Source organism: Manihot esculenta, chromosome 10, assembly GCF_001659605.2.
Source record: "Manihot esculenta cultivar AM560-2 chromosome 10, M.esculenta_v8, whole genome shotgun sequence".
NCBI lineage: Eukaryota > Viridiplantae > Streptophyta > Magnoliopsida > Malpighiales > Euphorbiaceae > Manihot > Manihot esculenta.
In genome coordinates, this window is record NC_035170.2 from 8,056,420 (window position 1) to 8,079,743 (window position 23,324).

General features: G+C 40.1%; 1 protein-coding gene across 1 annotated transcript; it reads right to left on the reverse strand.

Annotated features, from left to right (window-relative positions):
- Window positions 1-341: 341 nt before the first annotated feature.
- On the reverse strand, window positions 342-3,669 carry LOC110623867 (40S ribosomal protein S17-3). Its single transcript, XM_021768876.2, has 3 exons — window positions 3,511-3,669; window positions 2,060-2,508; window positions 342-765 (listed from the first exon to the last, which is right to left on the reverse strand). Exon 2 carries the CDS (start codon window positions 2,487-2,489, stop codon window positions 2,061-2,063), a length of 429 nt encoding a protein of 142 aa, XP_021624568.1. The 5' UTR covers window positions 2,490-2,508; window positions 3,511-3,669; the 3' UTR covers window positions 342-765; window position 2,060.
- Between the last annotated feature and the right edge of the window lie 19,655 nt (window positions 3,670-23,324).

Sequence of the window (23,324 nt, forward strand, 5' to 3'; positions counted from 1 at the left end):
AATATATACCCTCAAAGCAAACATTCACTCTTGTTACATGAATCCATTAAGTCTATTATATGATACTTTTACTTTATTTTAGTTATGTGTCTAAACCCAATTTCAAACAATTATTTATCTGTACACAAATGGAATTTCTGAATATACATAGTTTTTCTGTTGAGTTTGACACCTTATAAAGAAAAGATCACTAGATTACTAACATGCATTTGGGTTCATTTATAGTCAATTTACCTTAAAATTATTACTATTTAGTCATTTTCACGTCAATGCAATAATCAACCCTTAAACATGCTACCACATCTATAACATATCTAGTTTATTTTTGTATTACCGAGTGATTTTAACTAGCTGATTAAGTCTGATTTCCATCATCTTTAGGTGAGAAAAACAAGTTAATCATTCCAAGAAAAGGGAGGAGAGGAAAACCTAACTATTACACTCATCATACAACTAAAAGACTAGAGAGGGCAAAAAAAAAAAAAAAATTTACAACCCTTTAGAAGTTAATGGAAATAAAATTAACTACCTTAAACTATTACAAGATCCAGAGCCCAAATGCCCTATGCCAAAGGGCCTTAAAATTCGAGCTTTCGGACCACCAAAGGGCTTGGACTAATTCATAGGTTTTATATGCGTCAAGGCTTGGCTCAAATTCTCTCTAAATGAAGCAAAATCAGGTGTACCAAGGCTATCCAATTTGACCAAGGGAAGAGGGAGAGCAATTCGACCATACTTGCCTTGTTTCCTTCTTTGTTGCAATCACTATTCATATAAAATTATTTTAAAAGCAAAAAACATAAAATAGTGAAAATAAATGCATAAAATAAAGAAAATTAGCAGAAAATATGGATCCTAAAAGGGAAATAAGTTAACATAGAAACCCTAATTTAAAAAAGGAAAGAAAATCCCTTCCTTTCTAAAATAGAATTTTAGCCAAACATGAAATAGGAAGCCTAACCGCCGCTTTCAATATGTTAAAACACTAAAACAATAGGTTAATATACTAAAAAAAATCAAAACACAAAAATAAAAAGACATAAACATTAAGAACAATCGTACTGCCACCATTAAGAACAATCAAAACACAAATTACAAGGAACATGGAGAGATGTTCATATGCTATATTTTATTGATTTAAAAGAACTTTACCTTGGTTTGATAAAAGAAAACAAAAAGTATAAGAATAAGAGAAGGAAGAAGCAAGAAGACTTGCTATGAGAGTGGGGGACGAAAAGGGAAAATGTTGGGAGAGTATTTTTCACTACTAAAGAAAGAAAGAGACATGACTAGGGTTGTATGTGAAAGTCGGTGGAAATGGAAAATAAATTAAGAAAAATATAAATTGATTGATTTTTTCTCTGAAAATCCAAGAAAAATAAAGAGGAAGTAAAATAAGTTTTATTTTCCTTCTGATTTGGAGAGTAAATATCAAAGTTAGAGGAATAATGAGCTTTATATCAAAATTCCAAAATTACTCTTTGAAGTTCTTACTTTTTCTTTTTAACATATAGGATAGAATTGTAAACGATATAACCATAAATTAACTATAATTTTCTTTCCTCCTGTTATTTCTCCATCTTCTTAAATAAGGTAAAATAACTCTATTTTTATTCCTTTCTCATTTATTTTCTTTCTATCCAAACAAAACCAAAAAAATAACAAAGAGAATATTTTTATTTTCTACTATTGATTTTCCTTCCCCTCTAAAATTCTTCCCAAACATAGTGTAAAGCAATAAATGGTAACGTATCAATGATCAATCAAATCACCATTTATTGCACACCAACAAACAATATCCATGAGAGTCAGTCGTTAAATATAAGACAGAATGGAGAAAATAATTGGACAATGGCAGGAAAGGCCTTAGGTGTCTGCATCACATCAACCCCAGTGTCATCCTTTAACTTCAATGTCAACTAAAAATATCCAATTTAAACTCTCTAATAATGATCCATTTAGGATAATTTCACAGACAAGCACATTAAAACGCATAAAGAACTACTAACAAAATGACATCTAAGTTCTCATATCTGAACATCCTGTAAAGCTCAATTACCTCAGAACCTCCTAGGTGCACCAGCTGGACCCCTACCAAAGACTTGAGGAGGAACCAATGGCTGAGGCTCAAATTCAACAAGCCCCGGAATATCAGACATACCAAGAGCAGCAAGCATGTCAATTGTCTCCTTATCAACCTTAATCTCATCAATCTTAATGGCAGACTCTTCCGGCACAAAGTCCATGCGACGCTCACGCTCTTCCTCTTGAAGTTTCAAAGAGATACCACGAACAGAACCCTTTTGAATACGCTTCATAAGGTGGGTGGAAAATCCAGCAATCTTATTACGAAGCCGCTTTGAGGGGATGATAGCAACCTCTTCCAAGATTTTCTTGTTGGTGTGGAAGTCCAAGGTCATTTTAGAGTAGTACCTCTCAATGACCTGGCGAGAGGACTTCTTCACAGTCTTGGTGCGAACACGACCCATCTTCAACAGTAAGTTGTTTCTGCAATCAAAGAGAAAGAAGTTATAATCAAACTAACATATTACTACTGAGTTGACTGCTAATTCCACAACTTGAATGTTTGAACAATTAATAAAAGAACAATTTAAGACTACATCTCAACCCAACTACAAGTTAACAAACTCAACTAAGCATTAACCTCAAATAGTTGGGATAGGTATATGTATATGTTTACTATGTTCTACCAGGTTTATGAATATATCATCAAAAAGATACAGGCCCACTAGAAACTAATATATGTGGAGCATGCCTAATTCAGAAATGAGCTTAAGCAGCGAAAGCTTAAAAAGTCAAACTAAAGTAAGCTATATAATTCCATAAAAGCAGGGCATGTTGGTTAATTGAGAAGCAAACTGTTTTACCTTTTCAAATTAACTGGGAAAAACCAAGTGACATGGGAAACTCTGTTCTTCAGATGACAAAAAATAGTAATATCAACTATAACATTTAAATCCTTTCCAGGATAAAGTCAACCACACTTAATCTGAACGCCTTCAAAATTGGGGGGAAAAAAGGGTTTCTCAAATACTTATTTCATTCTTATAATTTCCCAGTCAAACAACAAATCAATTATAACATGAAAATAACTTATCACTTTCGCAATTAAACTAATTCACAGTAAAATGGTGGAAAATAAATAAAAGCATTTCAAATTCATAAATACATTAAAGCTGAAGATCAAAAGAAAATTCAAAACATAGAAATATTTCTTAGAAGCTAAAAACACCAACTATAATACCAAAAAGGAACTCTGAATGAAAGAGAAGAAAAACTTGAAAATAAAAAATCTTTGCTACCTTTTTCCCGCATTTTCTCGGAAAACAAAAGAGGATCATCGAACGTGTCAAACCCAAATCTGGGATTTCATTCATTTCAATTCTTTATATGCTAATCAGATAATCAAATTCTCTAATAGAAAATGTTCAACTATCATATATCGCAACAAAACATAGGTACAAGTGCCCGTCTAGAGAACGAACGCACCTTGAAAAAGCGCAGCGCAAAGCTATGCAATGGAGAGATGACCGCGGAAGCTAGAGCTGAAAGAAGAAGCAAAAAAGCGGCCTGATTAGGTTACCTGAGGAGCTAAGAGAGGATATTATTCAGTGCATAAATAACTGTGGCCAAAAGGTCTAATAAACCCCTTAACTTTTCATTGAAGTTCAAATAAATCAATTTTAAATTTTTAGTTAAATAAATATAATCTTTTTCATTTGAATTCATATTAGTCCTTATATAATAAAATATTATTTATTAATTTTAAAATATGATTTTCTTTAATTTTTAAATATCAAACTTATTTACTGTATTTAATAAAAATAAAAACTGAAAATTAAAAAGAAAAAGAAAAATCAAAAACAAAAAATAACCCATCAAAACCCAAAAATTCAAACCTAAATTGCACCAAAGTTCAAGCACAATTCTCAAATACCAACAATCATTTATAATTGAATTGAGTAAACAAGTATTTTAAGAATTATTTTTTAAAAAAATTAATGAAATAACAACTTGAAATATCAAAACCCTAAAATTCTTGATGTCCCTAACTCTATAATCTCAACCTCTATCTTTTACTCTATCTCCCGCGTTTTGTATTTTTTTTTTCTTAATTTCAGCTAGGGCTGAGCAGTATTCGGTTCAAATCGAAAAAATCGATCGAATCGAATTAATTTCAAAATTCGGTTCGTTAAATTTTTAATTTTAAAAATTTTAGTTATTTTGGTTCGGTTCGATTTTGATTAGAAAAAAATCAAAAAAATCGAACCGAATCGATTAGTGATAATAATATGTTATTTTCAATAGTATTGAGAAATTAAATTATATTAAGATTAAAATATTTTAATTAAATTTTAAAATATTAAAAATAAAGTGTAAAAAATAAAAAAAATATTAAAAATCGAAACTGATCAAACTGAACCGAATCGAACCGAATCAGACCGGTTTGATTCGATTCGGTTTCTGACCAAATTTGGTTCAATTCGATTTTCATAAATACTAAAATTTCAGTTTTCGGTTTATTCAGTTCGGTTCAGTTCAAAACTGAACCGACCGAATGCTCACCCCTAATTTCAGCAATCTACTTCTAATTTTAAATCACTCATCACCGGTCGCCAGTTGCAATTTCTCTCTCCCAACTATTACACCTGTAATGACCCGGAAACTGGACCGCTACCGGCGCTAGGATCCAGATCGGCTTAAGGCCGCCGGGACCCGTAGCAAGCCAAACATTCATCCTGTATACCTGTTTAATCCCATACATGATCAACAATTACATAAGAATTTAAAACTTTCTCAATTAATCATTCATTCATTCATTCTTACTTTCATTCATTCTTTCATATATTCATTCCCTTACCAAGCTTAACCTGTGCATGCACAAATCATAACATAAAACCCCTCATTGGAGTCCTCATCAAATACTCCAATGGGGCAACATACCATACATTAAGCTTGGTTTACAATAATCATCATTAAACATTTAAGATCATGTACTAGAAAGGGATTAACACATGCTATGGTCAAGCACAACTCTAAACTTCCATAAACATCCTTACATTACATTTCTATACTATACTTTTACATTACATCATATTCATATCCACACTTATCTATTACATAAAATATAACTCTACTCCTGCTGACCTCTTGGTCTACCCTGTACCTGCAAACCTGGGGGTTAAGGGAGAGGGGTGAGCTATAAAGCCCAGTGAGCAGAATAGTAAAACATTCAATTTAATGAAATACAACACAGCACAAACAAATTACATCAAGGATGGTTTTGTCACCAATAGTCCTCAACATACCCAATAGTGCCAGGGGCGTAGAATGGGCCTCGACCTGGTCTTTCTCTTAGCATAACATACATGACATAACATTCCTATAATGCCAGGAGCGTAGAATGGGTCTCGACCTGGTCTTTCTCTTAACATAGTGTCAGGGGCGTAGAATGGGCCTCGACCTGGACTTCCATACCATACCATATCATATCACATTATATCATACGAGGACTAAAGGATCATCCAACACCCATCCACATCATCATCATATTATGCAATGCAACATATTCGTGAATTCTAATGCAGGCACTCTAGTATATCTCATGGCATTCATGATGCATGAATCATGCTAAGAACTGATTTATTTACTTTAAAGCATAAAGAGTTATTCCACTCATCTTAGGCTAACTCAAATGACTCTGGAGCAGCTATCTCACTGCTGAGGTCCGCAGTTCCTCGGGTCCGAACCTACACAGGTGGACTCAAATGAGGGACCAAACATCCATGAACATGACTCTAAGATACTCCCCAAAAACCCCCTAAAACACCTTAAAACAATCATAGAAATCATGCAAAGGAGGGCTGAACAGGGCACTTTCGGCGGCAGGTTCGGCGGCCGACAGTCCCTCCAGAGACGAAAGTCATGCACCTTCGGCGGCACTTTCGGCGGCCAAAGGTTTCCTCCAGAGATGAAACTCATGCATGTTCGGCGGCACCTTCGGTGGCCGAAGCTCCCTTCCAGAGCCGAAAGTCCACTTTCGGGGGCAGGGTTCGGCAGCCGATACATGCTACCACAGGCTCTTTCGGCCGCCGAACCTGAGTTCTTCCCAAAGGGCAGAAACTCAGCCTTTCACATGCATAAACGCCTCCCAACTCATTCAATCAAGCATTTTCCTATTCTACAACATGCATACTCAAGCATACAAGCTCCTAGGGGTTTCAAACTATCCTAAACCCCAACTACAACACATCAAACATGCATAACCAACATACATTGCTCATAAACACACCTTTAACCAAAAACTCAACATAAACCTACACATGCATTTCTACCCCATAAATCTTTATAAAGCTTACTTAAAACATGAAATGAACTATGGATCTACTCTTACCTCTTGAAGAACGAGAGGAGAGGCGATCCAACTCGGAGATGGGGAGAAATCCGCTCTTAGGTCTCCAAGTTTCCAAAACTTGCTCTTTTTGTTCAAATATCTTCAAATCAACATAAAGCTTGTTAAAACATGAAAGATCGGAGGAAAATCATCAAAAACGAATCATGGGAGAGCAAGAACTCACCGTGGTCGAAAATGGGAAGAAAACTCGTCCGTTTTGGCCATGGGGTCTTTTTATAGGGGCTGCCAGACCACCTTTCGGCAGCCTAAGGTGCCTCCAAATCTCATGCAAGTTCGGCGGCCGAACATGAGGTTCGGCGGCCGAACCTTTGAAACTTTCGGAAGCCTAACTTGCCCCCTTAAACCATCCAATGTTCGGCGGCCGAACTTGAGGTTCGGCGGCCGAACCTGGAAATGCCTCCATGGTCTTTTCCTTTCAAAACTCATTTTCCTTCTTACTTAAAATCATCAAATACATTAAAACATTTTATAAAAACATGATTTTACCCTTCTAGAGGTTTCCGACATCCGAGATTCCACCGGACGGTAGGAATTCCGATACCGGAGTCTAGCTGGGTATTACATTCTCCCCCCCTTAAGAACATTCGTCCCCGAATGTTCACCAAACAAACATAGCATGGCATAAAACATAAACATTTACATAAAACATATAACACTTACTTTAAAAGAAATGAGGATATTGCTAGAGCATGGACTCCCGTGTCTCCCAGGTACACTCCTCAATGTTGTGGTGATTCCAAAGGACTTTCACCATTGGGATCTCCTTGTTTCTCAACTTTCTGATCTGAGTGTCAAGAATCCGTACTGACTGCTCAACATAAGTGAGATCCTCTTGGATCTCCATATCAGGCTCACTAAGAACCTTACCAGGATCTGACACAAACTTTCGTAGCATAGAAACATGGAAAACCGGATGGATTCTCTCCATTGAAGTAGGTAAATCTAGCTTATACGATACATTCCCGATCTTTTGCAAGATCTCAAAGGGCCCAATGTACCGTGGAGCTAGCTTACCTTTCTTCCTAAACCGAATCACCCCTTTCATTGGAGACACCTTGAGCAATACCAAATCCCCCTCCTGAAACTCCACTAGCCTTCTGCGGACATCTGCATAACTCTTTTGCCTGCTTGCAGCAGTCTTGATCCTTTCTCTGATTATGGGCACCACTCTGCTGGTGATCTTTACAAGCTCAGGCCCTGCCAAGGCCCTTTCCCCAACTTCTTCCCAGCAAACAGGTGACCTGCACTTCCTTCCATACAAAGCTTCATATGGAGCCATCCCTATGCTAGCATGATGGCTGTTATTGTAGGCAAACTCCACCAAGGTAAATGTTGCCTCCAAGAACCGCCAAAATCCAGCACACACATTCTGAGCATATCCTCTATTGTTTGGATGGTCCTCTCTGATTGTCCGTCCGTCTGTGGATGGAAAGCAGTGCTAAAATCCAACCTGATACCCATAGCATTCTGCAGACTCCGCCAAAACCTGGAGGTGAACTGGGGCCCTCTATCAGACACTATTGAAACAGGAACCCCATGCAACCTGACAACCTCATCAACATACACCTGCGCCAACTTGTCCACAGAGTAGTTACTCCTGACAGGAATGAAGTGAGCAGATTTGGTTAGTCTGTCCACAATCACCCATATGAAGTCTAATCTGTTGGACGCTGCCGGTAACCCCACCACAAAATCCATAGCTATGTTCTCCCATTTCCACTCTGGAATAGGTAGTGGGTTAAGCATTCCAGCCGGCTTCTGATGTTCCAGTTTCACCCTCTGACATATTTCGCAGGCCGACACAAACTGTGCCACTTCTCTCTTCATAGCTGGCCACCAATACACTCTCTTCAGATTTTGATACATTTTGGTGGCTCCAGGGTGAACACTGTGTCTAGCATTATGAGCTTCCCTCATAATGTCTCCCTTCAGTCCCACGTCATCTGGTACACACAATCTATTCCCATAGCGGAGGATCCCCTTACTGTCAAATCTGAACTCTTCGTTCTTGCCTGACTGAACAGTCCTGACAATCTTCACCAACTCTGGGTCCTCGTGCTGTTTCTGAGCCACCTGCTCCAGAAACATGGGTGCCACTCTCATCTGGGCTATCAAAGTACTTGTACCAGACAACTCCAACTGTAGACCTTCATTGATGAGCTCGAAGAACTCCCTCACTACTGGCCTCCTCTCTGCTAAAATATGGGACAAACTGCCAAGTGATTTCCGGCTTAAGGCGTCTGCCACTACATTCGCCTTACCCGGATAGTACTGAATCTTGCAATCATAGTCACTGAGCAGTTCTACCCATCTTCTCTGCCTCAAATTCAGCTCTCTCTGACTCAGGATGTACTGCAGGCTTTTATGATCTGTGAAGATCTCACATTTTACCCCATAAAGGTAGTGCCTCCACATCTTGAGTGCAAAGATTACTGCTGCCATCTCTAGGTCATGCGTAGGGTAATTCAACTCGTGCTTCTCCAGTTTTCTAGAAGCATAAGCAATCACCCTTTCATTCTGCATTAGCACACAACCTAGTCCCACATGGGACGCATCACAATACACTGCAAAGTCTTCATTACTCGCTGGCAGAGCTAACACCGGTGCTGAAGTCAACCTCTTCTTTAGCTCCTCAAAGCTCTCCTCACATTGGTCAGTCCACACAAACCTCTGGTTCTTCTTAGTCAATCTGGTCATGGGAGCTGCAATCTTAGAGAAGTCCTGTACGAACCTCCTGTAGTAACCTGCCAAACCCAAGAAGCTCTTAATCTCTGTCACTGTAGTGGGTCTAGGCCAGTTAGCTACAGCTTCTGTAATACCTGGCTAGACTCCGATATCGAAATTCCTACCGTCCGGCGGAATCTCGGATATTGGAGACCTCTAGAAGGGTAAAACCATGTTTTCATAAAATGTTTTGATGTATTTTATGGTTTTAAATGAAAATAAATCCAAGTTTTGAGTGGAGAGGGCTTTGGAGACTTTGCCAGGTTCGGCCGCCGAAAGTCATGTTCGGCCGCCGAACGTGAGGAGGTTTTGGGAGCACTTTAGGCCTCCGAAAGCCTTGTTTGAATCAGCCAAGGTTCGGCCGTCGAACCTCATGTTCGGCTGCCGAACTTGCATGCGCTGTGGGGGCACGTTAGGCCGCCGAAAGGTGGTAAGGACAGCCCTATAAAAGGACCCCATGGCCGAAACGGACAAGCTTTTCTTCCCGTTTTCGGCCAAGGTGAGTTCTCCACCGCCCCTCCTCTGTTTTGAGCTTCTCCCTTCGAGTTTTCATGTTTTTCTTATGAGTTTTCATCTTATTTTGAAGATTTTCGAGTTTAAAGCGAGTTTTGGAGCTTTGAGGTTCAAGAACTCAAATCTCTCCCATCTCCGAGCTAGGGTCGTTTTCCTCTCGATCTACAAGAGGTAAGGGCCGATCTCGAGCTCACTACATGTTTTTAACAAGTTCTAAGTTGATTATTGAAGAAGAAATGCATGAGTAGGATTTTATGAGTTTTTGGATTTATGTTGGATTATGGGCAATGTATGTTGGATTTGTGTTGTTTGATGTGTTGTAGATGGGGTTTAAGATAGTTTGAAGCCCCTAGGAGCTTGTATGCTTGAGTATGTGTGTTGTAGAATAGGATTATGCATGTTTGTAAGGTTTGGGAGGCATTGGAGGTAAGAGGAGCCAAGTTTCTGCCCTTTGGCAGAAACCAGGTTCGGCAGCCGAAGGACTTTCGGCCGCCGAACATGGCTGGGGAGGCAAGCCTTTCGGCTGCCTAAGCCTGCCCCCGAAAAGAGACTTTCGTCTCTGTCTGGGACTTTCGGCCGCCGAAGGTGCCGCCGAACCTGCCCTGTTCAGCCTTCCTTTGCATGTTTTTGCATGATTGTTTTGAGGTGTTTTAGGGGGTTTTTGGGGGATGTTTTTAGAGTTATGTTCTAGTTGTTTGGTCCCTCATTTGAGTCCGCCTGTGTAGGTTCAGACCCGAGGAACCGAGGACCCCAGCAGTGAGTTAGCTGCATCAGTCTTTGTCAGAGCTAGCTGAGGTGAGTAGAATAAACCTTTACGATTTAAAGCAAATAAATTATAAAGTTTTTAGCATGTTCATGCATCATGAATGCCATGTGATGAATTAGGTTGTTTGCATTAGAATTCACGAATATGTTGCATTGCATTTATGATGTTGATGTGGATTGGTTATTGGATGATCCTTTAGTCCTCATATGGTATGATGATGTTACGGCATGATATGGTATGGAAGTCCAGGTTGTACCCATTCTACGTCCCTGGCACTATGTAAGAGAAAGTCTAGGTTGTACCCATTCTACGTCCCTGGCACATTGGAATGTTATGATATGTTATGTTAAGAGAAAGACCAGTTGTACCTATTCTACGTCCCAGCACTTTGGAATGTAGAGGACTATTGGTGACAATACCATCCGAGATGTGATTTATTGTGATGTGTTGCATTACATGATGGCATGAGAATTTAAATGTTGTTTTTCATTATTCTGCTCACTGGGCTCTAGTAGCTCACCCATTTTCCCTAATCCCCCAGGATTGCAGGTACGGGCTAGACAGAGAAGTCAAGAAGAGTAAAGTCATGTGTTTGTAATAGATAGGAAGTGGACATGATAAATTGTAAGATGATGTAAAGTTGAATAGTCATGTTATGTATAATGATATTGAGGATTAGGAGTTGTGCTTGACTCTATGGGTATTGTTATCCCCTTTTATTACATGATCTCCGATGTTTTACGATGTATATGTGAACCAACTCAACGCATGTTATGTCGCCCATTGGGGTTTTGATGAGATCCCACAGAGGGGTCAATGTTTACAGTATGTTTATGTTCAGTGCATGCAGGTTGAGTTTGGTGTATGAGAGAATGTATGAAAGAAAAGTTTTAATTTTTCTATGTATATTGTTGATCATGTATGGGATTAACAGGTTTTCAGGTTATGTCAGGCTTGCTACGGGTCCCGGCGGCCTTAAGCCGATCTGGATCCTAGCGCCGGTAACGGTCCGATTTTCGGGTCGTTACAGAATGGTATCAGAGCCCTAGGTTCATATGGTCGAACCTAGAGTGTCGGGCTCATAAAAGTTATAGAAGGTCAAGCACAATAGGAAGATCATGTCCACTAGGATAGGATGTGGAGTCCTGTCTTGCATGATGATGTGAAATGCCATGATTATATACATGTGCATTAATGCTATGATATGAATGATATGTATGTGATGCGGGTTCATGTGTACCCACATGAACCATATGATGCTAATGTTTATGTGATGTGCATTGTTTTTCAGAAAACAGGATGAGGGGAACTCGTCGATCAGCAAGATTGACTGGAGTACCACCTGAGGATGAGGGCACGAGCGCCCGTCCTCCTGCATTGCCTAGGGCAATGTCTTGTAGATCAAGCAGAGAAAGAGTGTCAAGGGACCCTAGAAGGTCTTTTGATGCTAGTAGAAGGGGGACAGATAGAGGAGGAATTTCTTTAGATGTGAGGGAGGTTATGGAAGAGGATCAGAGGAGGGATGGGAATCTGGATGTCAGCATGTCGGAAGAAGGGACAGGGGAGTCTCAGGGAGGCGCTCAGGCCTCGGGGTATGGTTTTCCACCCCATTATCCACCCTTCTCACAGGGTTCAGGGTATCCGATGGGAGGCACATCGGATTACTCCAGCTTTAACCCCTACCCTACCTACATGCCTTATCCACCTTTCTATCCACCTCACCCCCAGTACCCAGCTTATCCACCCTCACCCTTTTATCCTCACCCGGCAAACCCCACCTCGGGGAATGCTGCACCCCCACCTCCACCACCTACAGAACCAGCAGCCCCAGTTACTCAACCCTCTAGACCTAGCTCAGCCAGTGGGAGTAAGGTCAAGATGACCGATTACATGAAACTGGGTGCTCCTCAGTATGAAAAGGGGGATGACCCATTTGTGTATCTTGAAAGGGTTAAGGTGATCACAGATGAGATTGGGGCTGATGACAGTAGAGCCATTCAGATGGTTGGGTTCACGCTTAAGTGCAAGAAGGCACGAGAGTGGTTCAAGAATTATGTGAACCCGAGAGTAGACAGCATGTCTTGGGAGGAGTTTGCGAACGAGTTTGCAGGATGGGCTTTCCCAGATAGCTCAAGGGAGCTGAAGATGATCGAGTTTGAGCAGTTGAGGCAGACCGATGATATGAGTGTAGAGGAGTTCACAGACAGATTCTTGGAGCTATTGCCATTTGCAGGGCAAAATCTTGACTCAGACCAGAAAAGGTCAAGGAGGTATATCATGAAACTCCACTCCAGATATTCCTCCTTGATCCAGTCAGCAGATAGGGAGAGCTTCCATGCCATAGTGGATATGGCCCGAAAAATGGAGGCCAGTGCCGTCGTTCAGGGAACAGTCAGACAGTCAGTGGCACAGCCTTCTGGTTCCAAGACCCCAGGCTCTTCTTCTCTGAGTGCAGCAGCTTCAGGTAGCAGAAAGTGGAGTAACACCACTAGGAAGCCCAAGAAGAACAAGTTTTGGAACAAGGTCAAATCCAGTCTGGGACTAGGGAGTGGCTCGAGCTCTGGTGCGGATAAGTTTACAGTATGTTTATGTTCAGTGCATGCAGGTTGAGTTTGGTGTATGAGAGAATGTATGAAAGAAAAGTTTTAATTTTTCTATGTATATTGTTGATCATGTATGGGATTAACAGGTTTTCAAGTTATGTCAGGCTTACTACGGGTCCCGGCGGCCTTAAGCCGATCTGGATCCTAGCGCCGGTAGCGGTCTGATTTTCGGGTCGTTACAGCTTCCACTTTCTTGGGGTCTACCTCGATTCCATTTTCTGACACCACATGCCCCAAGAATGAAATGCTCCTCAGCCAGAACTCACATTTGGAGAACTTGGCATACAAGCCATGTTCCCTCAAGGTCTGCAGAACTAACCTCAGATGATGGGCATGCTCCTCTGCATTCCTGGAGTACACTAAGATATCATCTATGAAGACAATAACGAAGTGATCCAGGTATTGACTGAAAACTTTGTTCATGAGATCCATGAATGCTGCAGGGGTATTGTTCAACCCGAACGGCATCACAAGGAACTCATAGTGCCCATATCTGGTCCTGAATGCTGTCTTCGGCACATCCTCTTCTCTTATCCTCAGCTGATGATACCCCGATCTCATATCTATTTTGAAGAAACAACCTGCTCCTGCTAGCTGGTCGAATAGATCGTCGATCCTTGGCAAAGGGTATTTATTCTTGGTAGTGACTTTGTTCAACTGCCTGTAGTCGATACAAAGTCTGAGGAATCCATCCTTCTTTTTCACAAATAACACTAGAGCACCCCAAGGTGAGGTACTCGGTCGGATGAAGCCTCTATCTACCAACTCTTGCAATTGCTTTTTAAGCTCATTCAATTCTGCTGGTGCCATCCTGTAGGGAGGGATAGAGATCGGTCTAGTTCCAGGCATCAACTCAATTTCGAACTCTATCTCCCTAGCAGGTGGTAAGCCTGGCAGCTCGTTTGGAAAAACGTCTAAGAACTCATTGACCACGGGCACTGAGGCGGGCTCTCTAACATGACTATCCAGCTCCCTCACATGAGCTAAAAAACCCTGACAACCCCTCCTGAGCAACCTACGAGCCTGAAGGGCTGATATCAAACCTCTAGGTGTACTCCCCCTGTCTCCTCTGAAGACAACCTCTGACCCATCCTGACATCTGAACTTGACTACCTTGTCTCTGCAGTCCAAGGTAGCACCATGGGTAGATAGCCAATCCATCCCTAGAATGACGTCAAAATCTGTCAAATCTAGAACCACAAGGTCGGCGGATAGGCATCTCCCCTCAACAAAAACTGGACTATACTGGCAGACTGACTCTGCCACAGACGGGTCACACTTGGGTCCACTGACCCATAGGGGACACTCTAACCCAGAGACCATCAATCCCAACCTCTCGACGGCCCTCGGAACAATGAAAGAATGCGATGCACCAGGGTCCATTAAGGCATAAACATCTGAGCAACCAATGATGAGATTACCTGCCACCACGGTGTTCGATGCATTTGCCTCCTGCTGTGTCATTGTGAAGATCCATGCTGGGGCTGATGGACTTTCACCTCTGAAACTCGCTGAAGAAGAGGCTGCCCCTCTCCCTCTGCCACTGCCACTGGCCTGAGTCGCGGCTGGAGCTGCTGGCTGAGCCACACTACCAGAAGCTGTCTGCTGAGACTGTGCCATAAAAGCTACTCTAGGACACTCCCGAGCCATGTGTCCCTCCTGCCCACATCTGAAGCAGGCTGTCGTCCCAACCAGACATACACCCATGTGCGGCTTCCCACACTTCCTACATACTGCATTATCTGCACCTGAGCTCGAGCCACTTCCCAATCCCAGACCTGACTTGATCTTGCTCCAGAACTTGTTCTTCTTAGACTTGGCCTTACCCCACTTTTTACTGCCTGAAGCTGCTGCACTCAGAGAAGATGGGTCTAACCTTCCTCCACCTGGGGTCTTGGAACCAGAAGGCTGTGCTACTGACTGCTTAACTTTCCCTTCGATGATTGCACTAGCCTCCATCCTTCGAGCCATATCCACAATGGCATGGAAACTCTCCCTCTCTGCTGACTGAATCAAGGAGGAATACATGGAATGGAGCCTCATGATATACCTCCTTGACTTCTTCTGATCTGTATCCAGATTTTGCCCAGCAAACGGCAACAGCTCCAAGAACCTTTCTGTATACTCATCTACACTCATCTCATCTGACTGCCTTAACTGCTCAAATTCTATCATCTTCAACTCCCTCGAACTGTCAGGGAAAGCCCATCCTGCAAACTCATTTGCAAACTCCTCCTAAGACAGGCTGTCCAATCTCGGGTTCACATAGTTCTTGAACCACTCACGGGCCTTCTTGCATTTTAGTGTGAACCCAGCCATCTGAATGGCTCTACTGTCATCAGCTCCTATCTCATCTGTAATCGTTTTGACCCTCTCAAGATACACAAACGGGTCATCACCGGTTTCATACTGGAGAGCACCCAGCTTCATGTAGTCGGTCATCTTGACCTTGCTCCCTCCAGATGAGCTAGGTTTAGGCATTTAGGTTTCTGGGACAGTAGGTGCTGCTGGTGGTGGAGGAGGTGCAGCATCCCCTGGGGTAGGGTTTGCTGTACCTGGGTAGAAGGACGGGGGTGGATACATGTATGGTGGGTAGAAAGGTGGGTATGGCATGTGGGAGTGGTAAGGGTTAAAGCTGGGGTAATCCGATGTACCTCCCATCAAATACTCGGGATTCTGAGAAAAGGGTGGGTACTGGGGTGGCTGAACAAATTCCGAGGCCTGAATGCCTCCTTGGGACTCTCCCATACCCTCTTCCGACATACTCACTCCAAGACTGCCATCCCTCCTCTAATCTACATCCATATCATCCCCCATATCCTCTGACATTCCTCCCTGAACTGTTCCCCTTACTGATCTACTTCTGTTCAGATCCAAAGACCTTCTAGGGTCTCTCACTGCTCTTTCCCTGCTAGACCTGCTAGACATTGCCCTTGGCAATGCAGGGGGACGGGCACTCATGCCCTCATCCTCCTGTGGTACTCCAGTCAATCGTGCAGATTGACGAGTTCCTCTCATCCTGTTTACTGAAAAACAGCACACATAGTAACACATTAGCATCAAATGGTTCATGTGAAAACACATGAACCCGCATCACATACATCACATACATAGCATATCATTAATGCACATGCATAATATCATGGCATTTCACATCATTAATCAAGACAGGACTCCACATCCTATCCTAGTGGACATGATCTTCCTATTGTGCTTGACCTTCTATAACCTCTATGAGCCCGACACTTTCTAGGTCCGACCATATGAACCTAGGGCTCTGATACCAATCTGTAACGACCCGGAAATCGGACCGCTACCGGCGCTAGGATCCAAATCGGCTTAAGGCCGCCGGGACCCGTAGCAAGCCAAACATTCATCCTGTATACCTGTTTAATCCCATACATGATCAACAATTACATAAGAATTTAAAACTTTCTCAATTAATCATTCATTCATTCATTCTTACTTTCATTTATTCTTTCACACATTCATTCCCTTACCAAGCTTAACATGTGCATGCACAAACCATAACATAAAACCCCTCATTGGAGTCCTCATCAAATACTCCAATGGGGCAACATACCATACATTAAGCTTGGTTTACAATAATCATCATTAAACATTTAAGATCATGTACTAGAAAGGGATTAACACATGCTATGGTCAAGCACAACTCTAAACTTCCATAAACATCCTTACATTACATTTCTATACTATACTTTTACATTACATCATATTCATGTCCACACTTATCTATTACATAAAACATAACTCTACTCCTGCTGACCTCCTAGTCTACCCTGTACCTGCAAACCTGGGGGTTAAGGGAGAGGGGTGAGCTATAAAGCCCAGTGAGCAGAATAGTAAAACATTCAATTTAAATTTCATGCTTTTATGAAATGCAACACAGCATAAACAAATCACATCAAGGATGATTTTGTCACCAATAGTCCTCAACATACCCAATAGTGCCAGGGGCGTAGAATGGGCCTCGACCTGGTCTTTCTCTTAGCATAACATACATGACATAACATTTCTATAATGGCAGGAGCGTAGAATAGGCCTCGACCTGGTCTTTCTCTTAACATAGTGTCAGGGGCGTAGAATGGGCCTCGACCTGGACTTCCATACCATACCATTTCATATCACATCATATCATACGAGGATTAAAGGATCATCAACACCCATCCACATCATATGCAATGCAACATATTCGTGAATTCTAATGCAGGCACCCTAGTATATCTCATGGCATTCATGATGCATGAATCATGCTAAGAACTGATTTATTTACTTTAAAGCATAAAGAGTTATTCCACTCACCTTAGGCTAACTCAAATGACTCTGGAGCAGCTATCTCACTGCTGAGGTCCGCAGTTCCTCGGGTCCGAACCTACACAGGTGGACTCAAATGAGGGACCAAACATCCATGAACATGACTCTAAGATACTCCCCAAAAACCCCCTAAAACACCTTAAAACAATCATAGAAATCATGCAAAGGAGGGCTGAACAGGGCACTTTCGGCGGTAGGTTCGGCGGCCGAAAGTCCCTCCAGAGACGAAAGTCATGCACCTTCGGCGGCACTTTCGGCGGCCGAAGGTTCCCTCCAGAGACGAAACTCATGCATGTTCGGCGGCACCTTTGGCGGCCGAAACTCCCTTCCAGAGCCGAAAGTCCACTTTCGGGGGCAGGGTTCGGCAGCCGATACATGCTACCACAGGCAGGTTCGGCGGCCGAAAGAGCCTTCGGCTGCCGAACCTGAGTTCTTCCCAAAGGGCAGAAACTCAGCCTTTCACATGCATAAACGCCTCCCAACTCATTCAATCAAGCATTTTCCTATTCTACAACATGCATACTCAAGCATACAAGCTCCTAGGGGTTTCAAACTATCCTAAACCCCAACTACAACACATCAAACATGCATAACCAACATACATTGCTCATAAACACACCTTTAACCAAAAACTCAACATAAACCTACACATGCATTTCTACCCCATAAATCTTCATAAAGCTTACTTAAAACATGAAATGAACTATGGATCTACTCTTACCTCTTGAAGAACGAGAGGAGAGGCGATCCAACTCGGAGATGGGGAGAAATCCGCTCTTAGGTCTCCAAGTTTCCAAAACTTGCTCTTTTTGTTCAAATATCTTCAAATCAACATAAAGCTTGTTAAAACATGAAAGATCGGAGGAAAATCATAAAAAATGAACCATGGGAGAGCAGGAACTCACCGTGGTCGAAAATGGGGAGAAAACTCGCCCGTTTCGGCCATGGGGTCCTTTTATAGGGGCTGCCAGACCACCTTTCGGCAGCCTAAGGTGCCTCCAAATCTCATGCAAGTTTGGCGGCCGAACCTTTGAAACTTTCGGAAGCCTAACTTGCTCCCCTAAACCATCCAATGTTCGGCAGCCGAACTTGAGGTTCGGCGGCCGAACCTGGAAATGCCTCCATGGTCTTTTCCTTTCAAAACTCATTTTCCTTCTTACTTAAAATCATCAAATACATTAAAACATTTTATAAAAACATGATTTTACCCTTCTAGAGGTTTCCGACATCCGAGATTCCACCGGACGGTAGGAATTCCGATACCGGAGTCTAGCCGGGTATTACAACACCAATGAACCCAAACCAGTTTTCCACTTTCGTTAGATCATTCACCCCACTATTATTGCCAAGCTTTGCCTTGTCTTCGAATTCTTAGGTTGCGCCATCGACAAACTCAAAGACTTTGCCTCTTTCCGCATCGAGATCTCCATCGACAGGTATACGGAGGAGATGATAAAAGATTTTTAGACTTTCAAAAGCCTCTGCACACTCTTGTTCTCCATTCAAACTTAACTTTGTCTTCCCTGAAAAATGGGAGAAACGTTTTGGCCCAATATGATATGAATCGACTTAGGGCAGTGACTCGCCCATTTAACCTCTGTACTTTATTAATGGTTTTGGGTGCTTCCAAGTTTTGGATAGCACTGATCTTTTAAAGATTCACCTCTATGTCTCTTTCTGAGATGATATACCCTAGAAACTTCCTAGTCTTTACTCTAAAGATACACTTTTCAAAATTCAGCTTTATACCTGCCTTATCTAAGATGTCAAAGACTTTTCGGCTATCTTTTGAGTGGTCTTCCGATGATCGGCTCTTTACCACTATGTCTTCCACATAAACTTTGATGGTTGATCCCACCATGTCTTTAAAGATTCCTGACACCAACCTTTGGTACGTCGTCTCCGTGTTTTTTAAACCAAAAGGCATTACCTTGTAGCAGTAAACTCCTTTGTCTGTTATGAATGTGGTCTTTTCTACATTCTTGGTATCATCATGATTTGGTGGTATCCTTAAATAGTATCAAGTTTGCTAACCTGTGGAAGAAAACCACTACATGACCCAAGGTCGAGTCTACTAACCTGTCGATGAACGGTAATAGGTAATGATCTTTTGGACATATTTTATTCAGGTCAGTGAAATTCACGCACATCCTCCATTTTTCATTAGCTTTTTTTTACTAGAACTGCATTGGCCAAATATGTGAGATATTGGACTTCTTTTATCAATCCTACACTCAAAAACTTATCAACCTCTTCTTTGATCACCTGTTGCCTCTCTGGTATAAACTTTCTTTTCTTTTATTGGACTGGTTTGACGGTATTGTCAATAAATAACTTATGGGTAATGAGAGTCGGATCTATACCTGTTACATCTTTTTGAGGCAATACGAAAGTGGTTACTCAGTTCTTTAGCAACTCTACTAGACGAGTCTTTATTTCACCGATTAACGCAATACCAAGTCGTACCTTTTGCTTCTTACCTATTTGGATCTCCTCTACCGAGTCTACCAGTTCTAGCTTTACGTGAGATTCCGGCTTCTCCAGCAAGTCTATGGGCATGGTTTCATTCCTGAGACTTTTTGCTAGATGTCCGTAACCTTCTTTGGCCAACCTCGGATTGCTCTAAATCACTGCTACTCCCCATGGAACTGAAAGCTTAAGATACATAGCACCCATGTTAATAATGATACTGTGGTAGTTAAGGACTGGATAGCCGAGTATCACATTGTATACAAATGGGATATCTACTACTGTGAACTCTGCATACAACTCTCGCCTATATTTTTCATCGCCCAGTACTAGGGGGAGGTTAATTGTAACGACCCGAAAATCGGACCGCTACCGGCGCTAGGATCCAGATCGGCTTAAGGCCGCCAGGACCCGTAGCAAGCCTAACATACATCCTGTACAACTGGTATAATCCCAAACATGATCAAACATAAACATAAAAACTGTAAAACATAAAATTTGTAAACTTTTTCTTTCTTTCATACACCAAGCTTAACCCGTGCATGCACAAACTCATAATCATAAACTCCAACACTAGAGTTCTCATCATCAACTCTAATGGGGCAACATAAAAGAAGCTTGGTTTTCCTGTCTCATCAAAGACATACATAAGGACCATATACAAGAGAAAACTCGCCCATTTCCGATCTGAGGGCTCTTTATAGGTGGCCTGTTGAACCACCTTCGGCAGCCTAACGTGCCCCCTAAACTCATGCATGTTCGGCGGCCGAACTTGAGGTTCGGCGACCGAACCTTGGTTCACTCAAACAAGGCTTTCGGAGGCCAAAGGCACTCCCGAAACCTTTCCATGTTCGGCGGCCGAACTTCACTTTCGGCGGCCGAACCTGGCAAATGCCTCCTTGGTCTTTTCTTTTCAAAACTCAAATCTTTTTCATTTAAAACCATGAAATCAGTAAAAATATTTTAGAAAACACCTTTTAACCTACAAGAAGACTCTGGCATCATCAAAATCCCAGATTCCAAAGGAGATTCCGCCGGGAGGTAGGGATTTCGATGCCGGAATCTAGCCGGGTATTACATTAATGATACCCAGCATGCCACGATCTTATCTCTTAATCCTGCTAAATGATAGAAAACTCTGACAAGACTATTTTTATCCAATCCTAACTTGTTAAAAATACTTAAGATGAGAATATTAACAGAACTACCTATATCCACCAATACTCGTCTTACCTCGTACCTGTTCAGGAGGATCTTAATGACTAACGGGTTATTTTGAAAGAATCTAATTGCTTTTGTCAGCAGAACCATACCTTACCTTACCTATTGCTTAGGCCATAGTTCTTAATCAACTGAAAGCATTTCTTCTGCTATGCACTTATTTTTTCCTTCACCTTTATCAAGTCCTCCCGTAATGGCATGTACGATTCTGGTAATTTCAAGAGATAGTAAGGAGAGATTCCTTTTTTAAGGAGAAAAAGAACAAGAGACCGGTTTTAACCCAAATGAACGGAGAGAATCCAATGGATTTTCTAGCAACGGAACAAAATAATGTTGCAAAAATTAGATTGATGACGTGGTCAGAATAGAGTTATGCTGTGATTGGTTAGAACTTACAAGGGAGAGAACCTGAGGTGGTGGTGGGTGCCTACAACAACCACTTTGATGCTCAAGTCAGTATCTTAAATAAGAGAATGAATTTAATAAACTGTTTAGAGTTTTTGTATTAGAGAATAACGTACATTTACCTTTGTGATCCTTCTCCTTTTATACTGTAAGAGGGTGGGAATAAATATGACATTTTTCGATAATCTGGCTGCTTGATATGGGATATCGCCAGCTAACAGGTTGGTAATCTCATAATTACATGTGTAAGAAGGATATGCTGGGTTTGGTTTGACAACGGTAACTTTATGTATAAACTTGCTCTATTGAAGAAAGAGTGGAACTCTAAGGATGAACCGGGCGTTAAAGCGTCTTGATCTTTCTTTTCTCGGAATGGATTGCGTTTCCCACTTATAAGATATACTTGCGGATTGTCTTTATTTTTAATTGATAATTCATGACTTATTTTGCATGATGGTTATATAGCATCATAAAATAAAATTAATATAATTAAATAATGATTTACAATAATATATTATATTTTGTTAAACTTAATAGAGCATAAAAATTAATACTTCAAATTACTAATGAAAATAATAATATAATTTAAATAAAGTCAAATTCTTATACAAATCTAATCATTATTTTTGTATTTTGATTATATTTATTATAAGATCATGAAATATTTAATCAACATAATAATTAATAAATTAAAAAATAAATTATATTTTAATCTCTAAATTTTAACCTAATTAATAGGTTAATTTCTTTATTTTTAAAATAAAAATACTTAAATCTCACCATAATCAGTTCGTACGAATGGGAGGTAATATCATTCATTATTTTGTTAGTCAATAGGTTAAAAAGAGAATAAATATTTCAAATGCCTAAAATATCCTCATAAGCGTTTAAATTCTTGCTAATTTGAATAAAGCATTTTATATTATATAAACTATACTTTAGTTTCTGAGTTTTGATGTAATTAATATATTAGTCCTTATATTTTGAAAATTGAATTATTAAATCCTTTATATTCAGTTCATCCAAAATTACGATACTTTCATCAATTATAAATATTAGTTTAAAATTAGTGGGTAGTCAAACTTTTGAAAGTATAATTTTTTTTCTAAAGTATCTTTTGTAAAAATCTATAATTTATTTAAAAGTTATTCAGTACTATTTAAAAATTACTGAAATTATATGTATTTTTTTGAAAATTTTGAAATTAGAAGTGGCGAAATATTTTAATAAATAAAAATTAAAAATAAAAAGTATTAAAAATTAGTTGATTATGATAATATGAATAAAAATTAATAAGACGTAAGTATTTTTATAAATAAAAAATAAAGAATTTTTAAATCTTAATAGAGCAGGTAAAATGGATGAAATCTTAACTTTTTAATATTTTTAATTTAAAAAGGGATAATAAAAATATTTTCATATTTTTAATTATAAAAAATGAATGAGAAAATTAAAATTTAAACAGACTGATTATAAAAAAATTTAAATATTTTATTTTAAAAATATAGAAATTAATTTATTAATTATATTAAAATTTAAAAATTAATATATAATTTATTTATTTTAAATAATAATAAAAATATTTTTACATTTTCTATTTGGACGAATTGATTATAAATTTATTTAAGTGTTTAATTTTAAAAATATTAAAATTAATTTATTAATTATATTAAAATTTAAGATTAAAATATAATTTATTTTAAATTAAAATATAAATCGATTAATAATAAATTTAAAATATTATTTATGTATTTAAATTAAAATTATTATTAGTAACGTGCTTTTGCACGGACATTTTCTTAGTAGTAATATATTACGCAAACCAAGAACATCCAAAAGTGCTTCTAAAAAA